Here is a 13,635-nt window from a genome sequence, read left to right on the forward strand (position 1 = left end):
TTACACACATACAGGCATTAATACAACCGACACCAGATGGCATCTTCAGAGATTAACAACAAAGAACAGGTTTTATGACGCTTTCGCTTAAGAGCAGAACAAACGAAATTAAGACCTTATCCTGTAACAGTATACAGTGAACTAAAAGACCTTGACAGGTGTTGAGAAGGTTACTGTGATCACAAAGAATACGCTGAAAATGTATGTGATAAATATTTTAAATAAGTTTAAATCAATGTTTCTTTTTTTGTTTTGATTTACCTCTAAATTTCTCAAATTTCTTTCATTATACACAGAAAGTCTGAGCCTGGTAAAATTAGGAGACAAAAATAAACTTGACTTAATTATTAAGTAAAAAGAAATAATCATCTATGAGCTACAACACTGCAGGATAAATTAATGTTGTGATCACTTGCATAAATGCGTTTGTAATTGATTAATGTATATATCATAATTTATAAACTCTAGAGGCTGTTGATGCTGTAAAACCCATTTGGCAAATGTGTTATTATTACTGAACTATATTTTAAAAAACTGGCTTGATTGTCTATATTGCAAATCTACAATATAGCCATGGAAAGCCAAGGAATTAACTAGAGTGTAACTGTAAATTATTTGCAACAGTAAAGGTACAGAGAGAAAAGATCATGCACAGTATCTGCAGTTATAATGGAATAATTTTACACACTTGTGTATTTGGCCTTTAGCAGTTGTGTGTGTATACAATATCTTTTTGAAAATCCTGCTGACACAGCAGTGCATCCTTAACTTATTCATGATCTAAATAAAGCAGTGGGTTTAAATCCATGTAGGGACTTTTACTTTGTTATTTAGCAAATAAAATTAAACATGCCACTAACACAACATACAGAAAATACACAATCACAGTGTGATCTTATTCATTATCTTCTCTGTGTCTATTACAAATCCTGCAGTACACAGTACACCAAGCACCAGGACAGCATGGGACGACACTGTCTTACATACAGACAATCTGAAATACTGACATAGATATAATTTTATTATTTTTTTAAATCAGTCCTCATTAAACCTAAACTCTTGAGAAAAAAGTAATAGTGCTGAAATTTGCAAAGTACAATATAGAGCTGATTTGGCATCAGCATTTATGGTACTTTTTCTGCTGGATATGGGAAATGAAATGTTTTGAGTATAAAGTATTTTAAACCCTCACACCATGTTGAGATGCAGTTAAATAGTGGCAGTGGCACACTTATCATGGGGCTTTGATGTGTTTTCACAGCAAGAGGCCTAATAACTTTACCGCATGCATTTTTGTCCAACATGAATTAAGAGGTTTTAAATTGTATGTAATGGAAAACATGTGGTATATGTGCCTGTGTTTAACAAAGTTCAAACAACAAATAATACCACATCCAGTTATAATAATAATAATAACAATAATAATAATAACTGTATTTGTATCTAAACAAAGTTACAAAGTGCTTCACAAGAAAAATAATAAAATCCATGGCTACAAGAATAGATTATAATAAAAAGGTTTTCAATTTGTTAAATTTTTTGGGCCACAGAGCAGTTTAACCATCACATTTGAGCTCTGTGGTTGTTGTAATGAAAATAATATCTTCAATTGTACCTTGGTGTCATCAAGTGTTTCAGCCTATTAATCACAATAATGTTGAGAGAGGCTAAAGGTAAATCTGACTGGCTACTGGCTTGTATGGCAGTGCTATGAAAGCCATGTGGCCCGCTCAGTAGATCAGATGCCATTAACTCTGTGCCTTTTTTATTCTTTTTATTTATTTTTAAACTAGATTTAACTAATGTACATTACTGTATGAAAATACCATTTATTCCCCTATAGTCAAAGATGCTAATTGTGAGATAAAATCGCAACAGGCACTGAAATTATTTAAATTTAATATAAAAACGTTTTTTAACCATTTTGAACCCTTATATGCTGAGTGTGCTTGTAAATTTGAATATTTACATATTATGTTATTGTTTTGTATCTTTTCATAAAAAGTAAAACATTTTAAAAGTTTTACACTCTCTGATACTACTCTTTCATATGTCTTTTTTTTTACTTTAACAATTGATTCCAGTATGTACAACTCCACAATGCTGCATAAATACTCCAGTGCTTCACAGGAAATATCAAAATACTTCGTTGTTGATAAAGACATTATATTCGGACCAGCGAGTGTGCAGGTGGACATTCCAGTGGAGATGTAATTCATCGTCCATTTATACTCCCTACCAGCACAGCTACTCCAGAAATGTGTGTATTCATGAATGGCATCCCTCAAATCCCTGTGGAACAAATGAATTTTTCATACAGCCACGTGAGCAGACATGTGCCTGTACTGTGCACATATTCTGATTCTGTGTTGGACATAATTTCCTCTTACCTCTGCAAGAGTTCACCAGTTGTCTCAGGTGGAAATCCGCCACTTTGTCCTTTTCCCAGCATTTTTGTATGGCCTGTCTTGACACTCTCAGTGCTACACGTCCGATCCCAAGATTGCTGCAAGGCAAAACAAACTCCCTAGCACCACCTGCAGCCTTTACACCCCCGACCTCCAAAGAACACCCCCTCAAAAATAACTACCACGATCCCAAGACAGCAAATCCTGATGAGGCAACTTTCTCTAGCCTGCTCTGGTTCTCTCTACCCTCACTATGGACAGATGACAGAGGCCAGCCGGCAGGAAGAGAGCGGCTGGTGAGCACTTCAGCAGGGGCTCTTCCACAAGGCTACTCCTGATCGACAGCAACAAAGCCAGCAAAGCCCCTTCAGCCTCTCCGCTCCAGATCTCTGTCCATGTAAACTACGCTATATACACTGCCAAGACTTTCCTCCACTTCCCCTTATCTGTCCAGTGTCAAATCAAAGCAGAGTCTCTTCAAAGGGAAACAGGAGGTTGACTGAGGGAGGTTAAAGAGAGAATAAAAGAGGAGGTGGGCTCAGGGGACCGCACGAGGGGGGTGAGTTGAAAGGGACCAACTGGGAGACCCCGCACGGGACAGCTCCACACGGCACAACAACAGGGACAAGAGAGTCCCTGCGGCCACTGTTGATTATCACCTCTAAAGTCACACAAACACACACCCACAGACATACGCAACCTCGCATAGTCTGGCCAATGGATGGATGCACTGGGGTTCTGGGAATGCCATCAGTCACTTGGTAGGTGTCTGGATTAATTTAGCTGCTGAATCATTGGAGAAGACCAGTCTCCAGCCACTGGAACACAGCGTTGGATTATTTACATTTTGAAATAGTCTGGGGTTTCAAATCTGTGAGCCAAAAGGTAGGGCGTGTTTGGAAATAAATCAGTGTAAGGGGGGAGAACAGCACAGAGTGCTAATACATCAGCAATCCTTTAATGGTACACAACACCTCAAAAAGGAAGAGACGTGGTCTAGGTCGCTGGATTTTTGGATAGACTGTATCTTAAGAGTTAAGGAAAATCGTAGTTTTACTTTCTTCTGAAGGCTGAAAGAATATAACAGAAAACATGTCTATTTCCAGCAACCTAGACTTGCAGTATAACCATAATCTTGTGAAGCTACTAGCTATGATTAAAGATTTACAACAACTTAACATTTTAAATAGAAAATCAAAGTAAGGATAGGAAAATTATACACATTCATTTGTTCATAAAAAAAGGTGATCTGGCTAATTAGGTTTAACCTTGAAATGTGATGTAAAATCATTGAGTGGATTTTACAAAAAGTAAAAGAAAAGCTCTTTAGTTCACACAAGCATTTTTATGGTGTAATCTGAGGTTTGGACATCTCTCCTGTGGTTTTAAGAATCAACTTCAAAGGAAAAAAGACTGTTGGGAAATCTGATGATCAGCCAGAGACTAAGCTGTCACACACACACACACATGTGCGTGCTCATTCAACACACATGGTTGATGAGTATGTTGCTAGCCTGCTAACAGCTAACGCCTGTTGATTCGAGGCAGATAAACACAGACTGCACCTACAGACTCAGTCAGTCACAAAGAGTGATCAAATGGGGCCAATGAGGCAAAATCCTTTTTAAGTTTCGACACATCATCGCTTAAAGAAGGCTCAGTCATACAGCTCTCAACTGAAAAAGAATTTACCTGACTTGCGTCCTTGTGGCTGTGCTTTACCTCCCCTGTACATTATTCAGTCTTGACCTTAATTATCCTGCCCAGATCTCATAACAAGCTGCCTCCCAGCAGTGAACAAGGATCTGAATTATAAAAGTGTTAAAACAGAGGGTATCTGACAGATTCCACACTGACAACCACCAGGAAACTCACTACGCATTGTGTGCTAGCGTGCTTGCATATATCCATGTGACAAGTGGACATAACAATCCCCCCCACATGCTTATTTTTGGCCCCAGGAGAAAGCAGATACCACTGTAGCATGAAGTGGTTTCTATAATGGTGTATGCCTGGATGACTCAGTGTTGAGCATGGCAGTAACAGGGATGGAATACAATTAAACCGTTTGTCCAGTGATTCTCCTGCAATCTTTAAAAACCAGCGAACTCCACATCTACAGCACAATAAATGACCTGCACTGACGTTCAATACAAATAGTGTCCCTTCTCTACTTAACAAGGGTAGAGACTTAATTCACTTGATTTAGAAATTTGTGTTTATAGAAAATCCACTTTTTTATCTTTTTAAAAAACATAGGACCTCAGCAGTTTAAAGAATGGAAACAAACTGACTCAAGACTCAATGATGCAGCCTCACCGGCTTCTCACTCTGGGAAGTGACCTGTCCTATCCAATGTAGCCAGCTGTGGTTAAAAAGTGTTGATGATGAGGAGTGGCAGGAGGAGGAAGGACTAACAGAGAGCTAACCAATTACAAAAGTGAGTTAAGTCTGAGTAGCGACTGCTTATTACTCAGAGCAAGTCAGGTCTCAAAGACTCAGCGCTCAATGGCAAAATAATCTGGATCTGAAGATTCTCTGCCCTTAAAGAGGGGTTTTAAACCACAACCTTCACACAGGAGCAAAAATATGTCAATATGGATATGGAAATCTTTATTTTACTTTCATTGTATGCCTTATTGCCCGGTCCTATGACAGAATTTAGGCCAGAACTTAGTATTTGTGTGTGCATGTGTCTGCAGGACCTGTGTCCAACCTGCAGATCTAAAATGAGTGCAGTAAATCTTACCATGCATGCAGTCATTAAGAGGAAATTGAGAGGTATTTAGAGTGTTTCTAGTTTTACAGGGATAAAGAGAACACATTTTGGTCCTTGTTGGATGAACAATGTAATGGCGATCAGTATCACCATTATGTTCTGCGACACAAAAATTCAGTGAAACAGAGAAACCAGAGCAAATCCATACGATTTGCCAAATGCTGAAACATGACTGTGCTGAGTTAGGCACAGCTCACTTTTCCCAGCGATCAGTTTTCCAGAAAATGCTCCCAGTGCAGCTGAGAGTGCCTCATGCAGCAGGGCGTTCCCGTGAAGAGGGGAATGTTTATTTTGCAGAGGATTTAAGCTGACATGTGTGAAGCCATTAAGAAGACTTAGTCTGTTAATTAAAAGCCATCTAATTTTCTACCTTTAGCCTCATTACAGTGAGACCTCCATGAGAACAGAGAAATGCACAGTATGTGACAAGCCAAAGCATTAACGTGCACATGCGACACACACATGCACAGACAAGGTCAAATGTGGCTATGGTCATTGCATGAGAAGATGGTAGCTATTTCTCCAGGCTTTTTTTGTTGTGTGTGTAACATACCCTAATGTACAAAAGTGTCGATTAGGTTTTAGATTGAATTGAATCTTTTTTTATTGTATTAATTGTATATGAAACTATACCAAAAACTTAAAAATTATAAATCTGAAGAAATGGAGAGGAGTTTGAAAGTGTAAAATGGAAATGAACAGCATTTACAAAGTCACAGAAAACTAAAACGAATAGATTTAATTTCAGGGTGTTTAAATCCAGAAGACCTAAAATGAAGCTTAACTTTTGCCTATTTGACATCTTGTCCAACTTTGGCCAACCCCAGCATATGCAAATACACAGTCAAGAGGACATAGACTGCAATCTACTGTCCATTCAGAAATGTTCATTCACAATCGCTACAAAAAGAGACTTTGACAAAAGACGTTTACCCCACTGGTGCCCTTGTGGCTAAACCAGACATCAGAGAAGTTATGACCTGCCATCAGCATTTGGCCAAGGATCTACAGAGCACATGACCTCATAAAACCAGCTTAAAAAAGGAATGAGGCACCAGCAATCACTGACAACAACAGCCTGTAAATTCCATTGTTCACGACTGGGCAGCAGTTGCATTTTTTTATTGTCGAACTAAAATTACACAGTGACACGCGGCATACAGAATTACCATTGTCCGATGTTACTGGTTTTATGGAGGGCAAACACAACAAGGTCTGTGTTAAACAACCAAAAGTAGAAGTGAGTTAGTAAACACTTGATGCTTTCTTGAACTGAACAACACTGACACCAGCAGTGGAAACTGCATCAGATCCTGTGCAGATGGTTTTCGACCCAAAGCTGACTAGCCTTGAACAGCTGAGTGGACGGAGTTTGTTAACACGTTCACAATTTACAGACTTGAACTAAACCTACATTACATTAACAAGAATATAAGTAAGTGACGAGTCTTGTAAAAAGTCTTGTAAAGAAAGAGATAAAATACCCCTTATAATTTTCTGAGCTGACTGAGTCCATATCAGTTGAAATTCAAATCACCATTTCAATACACTGATTTGCCAGTTTATATCCAGGATTCACCTAGCTACAACTAATGTAGGTAAATACATCAGTTCTGCAAGTAAACATTCTTCATGGACATTAATATGTAAGGTTTTTTATTTGAAATGTTACATAGTTGTTGATTCAACCATTTGATAAAAACTGGAGGATGTAGTTTGTGATGTTGTTGAACTTCAGTGCATTATACAAAGGTTAAGCTCACTAATGTGAAATAAATGGATAAAATAATAAAACACAACCTGTGAACTTCATTGAACACCTATCTAATGTCTCTAAATATTTAAGTCCTTAAAGTAACATTTATTTAACATATACTATAATGTATTAATTAGCAAACTGTAATGTTTTACTATCGTCAATAAACATTATTGTCCATTTATCAAAGGCTTCTAAAGTTACTGTAATGAAATACTTGGTGTTGGGTTGGTCCTAACTTGGAAAAATCCTGTGATGTTTTTTTTTTTTGGAACAAACTAAAGCTTCACTTTCCAAAAGTCTAACACGTTCAAAGCGACACACTAAAAAGTGATGTTTGTAAAGTGACGTTGAAAATCACAACGACCGCTTAGAACCAAATGCAAATCATAGAATGAGCTGTTAAAACAACACCTACCCATCTCAAACTGATCACACTTTACCTCAGGCCAGGAGCTTGGTTCATCCTTGAGACCAGGGGCCAGGTCGGCTGGTGACCTTTGGTTCCATGGGGTCTGAGCCGGGGGCCTCCTGCAGGGCTCAGCAGCAGGCCAGCGGGGGTTAATGTCTGTCCGCCTGTCAGCAGATTGGTGTCAGCTACATAAACATCACTCTCGCTCTCTTCACACAAAACTAATCACATGATTTAATTAAACTCTCACTGTGTTTTGATCTGTATTGTTGTATTTATACTCAAACAACCAGCTGTGACTGTACTGTACAACCAGTAGAACTACACACACCCATTATGGACTGAACTGTAACTCTGGTTTAACTCTCTTAACTGTGATGTGCAATCCATTCACTGTACATACTCTCACACTCTATGGATTATTTCTTGTTTTTACACTCTATATATTAGCTTTTATTCCATTCATACTTACACTAAGGTATTGCGTGTTATTTATTATTACTGATGTCTATTTTTGACTCTTGCTGCTGTTATATATATTTTTTAAATTTATTTATAAGTTTATATGATTTATCGACAAAACAGAACAATTTAAATGCAAACACAAAATCTCAAATCTTGAATAAATATTGCAAATGTCCCTATTGTGGGACTAATAAAGGAATATCTTATCTTTTTTTTTTAATCTTATCTAATCTTATATTAACATAATTGAAGTTAAGCTTCATGCAAAAATACATAGAAAGCAGAGTTCTTGGAAGTTCATTAGAGTTCATTAAACATTTCACCTTAACAATAACAGGCCTGTGAGGCTAATATGGCTAACTAGCTAACTTCATAGCTGACATACCCGTGGAAGGTCATTAGCTAATGGAGTAGTTTACCAGGACTGTGAAACGATGCTGTGGCAACTCAAGCTAACAGCTGACTGTCTGCATTAGCCCAAGCAGGATATCTGGCTCCTCGTCACCAGTGAACAACCACACAGACATAGAGACATGTTGAATACAACATCTAGCCAAGCTGCTAACTCCACACTACAGTAAACATTAGCTGCTAATCCTTCACACACACACACCTGCTACATGAACCACCTGCATGTAGTCGAACACAACGTGGCTGAAATAAAAGTTCACAACACACACATGAGACATGTCTTCTCTCCCACCTCCTCCGAGGAACACCTCCATGCAGCTCTCCTCATGTTAGCATGCTAGCACTAGCAAAAGTTATAGGCCCTTTTTTCCCTGAAGGCATTTTAATTCGCTGTTTGTACTAGCATTAGCTTTAGCATAAGCGGCTAGGTCTCGTCACTAGCTAACATCCAACATTCGCTAAGGCTAGCTCGCTAAAACTAATATAAGGGTCCAATCAGTGAATTAAAACATTGGTAAATATTATAGGATATTGTGGAACTACTGTATTTCGAACACTTGACAATCAGAAGTCATAATAATAATCATAATCATAATAAAGTATTAAAATAAATAATAATTTCATTTATAGAGAACTTTCCAAGTAAATAAACAGAAAATGATCCCCAACATTTAAAGGTGAACATAAAACAAGGCCCTGTATATTATCTGTTAAAGTATGGAGTCGCGCCATGAACTTACTTTTGATTGTATGCCTTTTGAAACAAGAGTCATTTATTATTGCTCTAGTGTCTCATCCAATTATTTATTATTTATTTTTTTATTTCAGTTTTCAGTTTATCCCAAATCTTGAATGAAAAGGAGCAAAACGAGGAAGAATCTTAAATAATGTGCCCCTCTTTCACAAGACATTAATTAACAAAGCAAATAATTCAATCAAGCCAACATTTAAAATGTAAATCAATACAAAATAACACAGCCCTCACCTCTCTCTATAAGTTCCTTTGTTTTTTCATTGCATACCATTCAAAAGAGCTTACAAAATGATTTACCTGTCAAAACAAAACAGAACAAAACTTAATTAACACATTCATTGTATTGTATTAACATAATGGCTTCAATAGTTTTTTAAAAATATAATTTAATAATAATATAATAATAATATATAATTTGTTTTAGTTTCTTTGTTGAGATTTTACATAAACTGATTCCTTTGACTGTAATAAAATGTTCCATCACTTTGCTTCTGAATCTCGTTGTTTTTAAAGATCTCCGTTCCTTTTAAGTTATCATGGTTTTCTCTTTTTCTTTTTCTTTGAATTGATCTCAACTCATAATTTAACATTCACCTCCCATCTGGGCACCACTTGGATTACTTCATGTACAAATAAGAGTAATTTGGTCATTTTGTGGGTTTTCTGTGGACAGAGCTTCACCACCTCCAACCCACAGGTGTCCCCAGTGTGTTATCCGTGCATGGGCCCACACTATAGTTGGGACCTTATTTAGGTTTTCTGTGGGCAGCCCACTGTTGTCTTTCCCTTGAATATGATAGAATATATAGTAAGAAGCAAAGTCCTGAATCATGAGATGAAATAAAGGCTAAAACTGATTCACACCAAATGAAATGTGTATCCGCCTTTCATAAGCAACATCTCGGCTACATGCACCAAGGTCCAGAAGAAAAATCAGAAGATCTATAGTCTCTCGGAAGGGGATTGATTTGTCATGCACTTATTGTCTTCTGATGTGGTTCTATGTGTTCAATTTTAAATATTTTCTTCTGAGCTGTCTGTGAATAAATAATAACAAATGTAAATGTGAATACATTTAATAAAACTTTTAAAATATATGACTCTTAGTTTATTATTGCTACTTTAAACAGATGCAATTATCTTGCAAATGCATTATTATTGTTGTTGTGGTATATTGCAATACTACAACCAGACAGATATTTTTATATGTTAAGGACCCACAGAGCGATGTATGTGGTTCCAGAATGTGCATGGCCCAAACGGTGAGTAGTCCCACAATGGCCTCCTTTGGGCTCATTTGGAATCATTGGGGGCAATGTCAAGGCCGCACAATAAGGCCCCCACTGAAGCCACAGGGGACAGTCTACTGTGGACTGTGGGCTCCGCTCTGCTGTGCTTACAGAGATTTGCAGTAATGAATGAGATTCTTTTCCCCCAGCACAAAAAAATGCTTATAAAATCATAACTGTCATCAGTGAATGTTTGCTTGATAGCCTGCAACGCATCCTTCATCACCACCTCCAGGCCCGAGCTCAGGCTTTTTAGACAGTAACATGAGGAACTGTAACACAGACCAGAGTCACAGTCCGTGATCAATGGTGAGAGAAGCAGACAGATGACAGACGTAATGATCGGCTGACAAGCAGATAAACCAGATGGATATGGAGATGACTTTGGAGCAGCAGAGACAACACGTCAGGCCTACGTAGCAGATGGACCACCATGAAGTGCAAGGCCAGAGTCAATGTGTTCTCAGGGCTTCCTCCTCCTCCTCCTCCTCCTCCTCTTCCTCCTCGTCCCATTCTCCACCACAGTTAATGAGCACCTGCTTGACAACAATTCAACTTATTCAGACAGTTTTATGTTTGTACTGTACTGCACATCGACCCGGATATAGAAGTCGGCAGCGATGGACATTGCCCACGCAATTTTATACTCTGCGCCTTTTCAATCTGCCAATAATGAATCTCCTATTGTGACGCTTAGCTCTATATTTACTCATTTAACTTGAACTTGTCTGCGACCACCTAAACCTGGTTGTCTGGTCTGCTTGTGGCATTGCATCCTGCTGATATCTCTGATATTTACTTTTCTTACTTTTCTGTCAAAGCACTTTGAAAACTCTGTTTTTAAAAAGTGCTACATGAATAAAGTGTATTATTTTATTATTATATTCTTAAAAACCTGGAAAAACACTCAATCTAAGTCCACTAAGCCCACTTCAAATTTCTAATTGCCCCCCTTATCTGAGCAGTGTAGATCCTGCTGCACATTCTGACAGGAGGGTTGGAGAGTTAAGTAGAATAAAATACAGACAGTCTACATATTTCATACAGCCAGGACATTTACACAAGCAAAAACCTCCGGTTTAAAAGACAATAATACAATGTGATCGGGATTTCTTTTATCTGAATCCAGTGCTACACCTTAAGGAACTGACAAATCTGCAGAAAAGGTGTGATGTCATCGTGTTTTAATCCAATCATTTGAGAGTTTCATATAAGGGTCTGCATTAAAAGACAGCAAGGAGGTAATGTAAGTGGTAAAACCCATTAAGTGCCTTATAAATGAATGTGAGGGCCGACCAACCTCAGTATTCAGCTCACAATCATGAGTATTGTCATTTTTAAGCTGAAACATGTATATGAAAAATGATAGATTGCTACAGTGCAGAGGAAAACGTGTTTTATTCTCATATTTCTCATATTCTCAAAGGGTTAGAGACATATTTAACAGCTAGCGTCACCTCTAAATACCCCGACTCCCCCAATCTTTCAGTATCTGTACCACATAGATGGAAGGACATGAAAGTCTGGGAATACAGCAGAGCGGATAGGCAGTGATATGATGCGTCATCATCTGTCAGCTGACTTGGCGACAGACAGCTGGGTGCGGGGTAGTTGATATACGACGGGCGACAGATCTGCTCTCTGTTGGCAGGCCTGGGCCACAGAGGGATGAGGTGTGCTGTCAGTACTGCACCAGGCTCGCTGGCTGACGTGTTGGCACTCTGCTTCTTTCTTTTTTTCAACCAGCTGACTGTAAGGGGAGTGCAGGTCATATGTGATGAAATCAGACAAATATCAGCTGTAATGGTGGTGACACGACTGTATGTGTATATGTACCAACATGCACGGTGCAAAAAAACCAACACATGATGCACATGCATGCACATTTCATCCTCCTGCTTCTTTCTGTTTTTGCTGCTTGGTGCTTCAGCATAAAAATGTGGCTTCTTACAGCCATGAACAAGTGACTGTGCTTTTGCTCTGTCAGTTTTAAACACACTTCTGGCCTCAGATCAGTTCAAATTACATCTTATTTTTACTACTCATTTTATTATTTCATTAAAGATTCTTAAATTGCACTGTGAGGTCAAATTACATTTGGGCACATAGTGAAGCATGTTATGACAACGCACTGTGGTTTTGTTTTCTTTGAAGATCAACTGTCCACTCATGTTTTTCTTCTGCACCAAGAAGATTAGGTTTTTATCCCCAAAGATGTGTTTGTTATTTTCCATAAAAAACTGTAGAACAGAAAGATGGAAAGATGACACATTCAAATTTTGCATGGATCTAGACAAGAGGACATAATGTGATACTTAATAAGGGGACAGAGGACAGTTAGTATTCATGTTTTGTTCTCTCCAATCTACAAATGTATCTGAGGTTGTAGCCGTATATAATTTACCAACTCATCACCAATACATCTCCAGAATTTGACTGAAATTATAGGCTCTGTATATTATCCACAGAACCTTTAAGTATGGATTATGAACTTATTTTTGATTTTATTTTTTTTATTTAAGTGATTATTATTGCTTTAATGTCTCATACAGTTGCATTTTCTTTAACATTGCAAAATATGGCAATATTTTAGGGGCTTGTATTTATGACTGTGTGCAATTTGGTGATAATACAAATAAAAATCTATATCTGGCTGGATTTCATAAGAGGACCGTTGAGCTTTGGTAGAGGCCATTTAATCGTATGTAAATTGAAATCACTTTGAATTGTCTTGTTATTGAAAAGTGATCTTCAAATGACCTCTCAGACCTTCCTGTCTCCCTCAGTGAACAGGTAGATACATTAAATTAAGGCTAATAAATAGTAATATTTGCATTATCGTATTTCAGGTGAATGACGCTCTCACCCAGAACAACTAGGAGTGATTGACAGTGTGTAATTACCATAATCAGGGATTAATAAGGGACATTTACAATATGTAAATGAGTGTTCCTCACACTCACCAAGTGTAAAAATATAAATAAATGTTCCTTAAATACCAGAATCTGGCCTGTGGCAGAGAAAACGATGGTGGAACAACAGCTGAGAACTGGGATGGGGTGGGATGAGGGGCTGTTATTTCTATTTTCACGTAAGAAGTGTGAATTACTTGTGGGGGAAGCTGGAGCAGAGCAGCACAGCAGAGATGGTGTAATGTGGATCCTGAAATACAGTAGAGCCTCGGAGTCTGAAGTAAAATGTCTGCAGGGTTTGTTTTGGTTTCACTCCCACTGTTCATCTGCCACAAACATCACTCGAGAGCTACATGAACTCTAACAACAGAACTGGTGTCATGGAGTGAGGTATCACGCCCATGTAAACTCAGCTCTGGTACCTCTGCTTCCAAAGGTTAAAAGCGGCT

The 13,635-nt window shown here is 38.1% G+C and overlaps 1 protein-coding gene across 3 annotated transcripts in view; it reads right to left on the bottom strand.

The window, feature by feature from the left end:
* rbm20 (RNA binding motif protein 20) overlaps positions 1–8,659 on the bottom strand; it is a 52,243-nt gene extending 43,584 nt beyond the window's left edge. Inside the window, exons 1-2 of one of the 3 annotated variants that reach the window (XM_020084457.2) lie at positions 8,524–8,659; positions 7,387–7,519 (exon numbers count right to left, since the gene is read on the bottom strand). In XM_020084457.2, coding sequence (XP_019940016.1) covers positions 7,387–7,519; positions 8,524–8,545 — 155 coding nt within the window. In that variant the 5' untranslated portion in view covers positions 8,546–8,659. Of the gene's footprint in view, positions 1–2,239; positions 2,293–2,390; positions 3,046–7,386; positions 7,520–8,523 lie in introns of those variants that run through there. The other 2 variants (XM_069530622.1, XM_020084458.2) reach the window with 2 other exon arrangements.
* Positions 8,660–13,635: the final 4,976 nt, after the last annotated feature.

Source organism: Paralichthys olivaceus, chromosome 8 (assembly GCF_024713975.1).
Source record: "Paralichthys olivaceus isolate ysfri-2021 chromosome 8, ASM2471397v2, whole genome shotgun sequence".
Lineage (NCBI taxonomy): Eukaryota > Metazoa > Chordata > Actinopteri > Pleuronectiformes > Paralichthyidae > Paralichthys > Paralichthys olivaceus.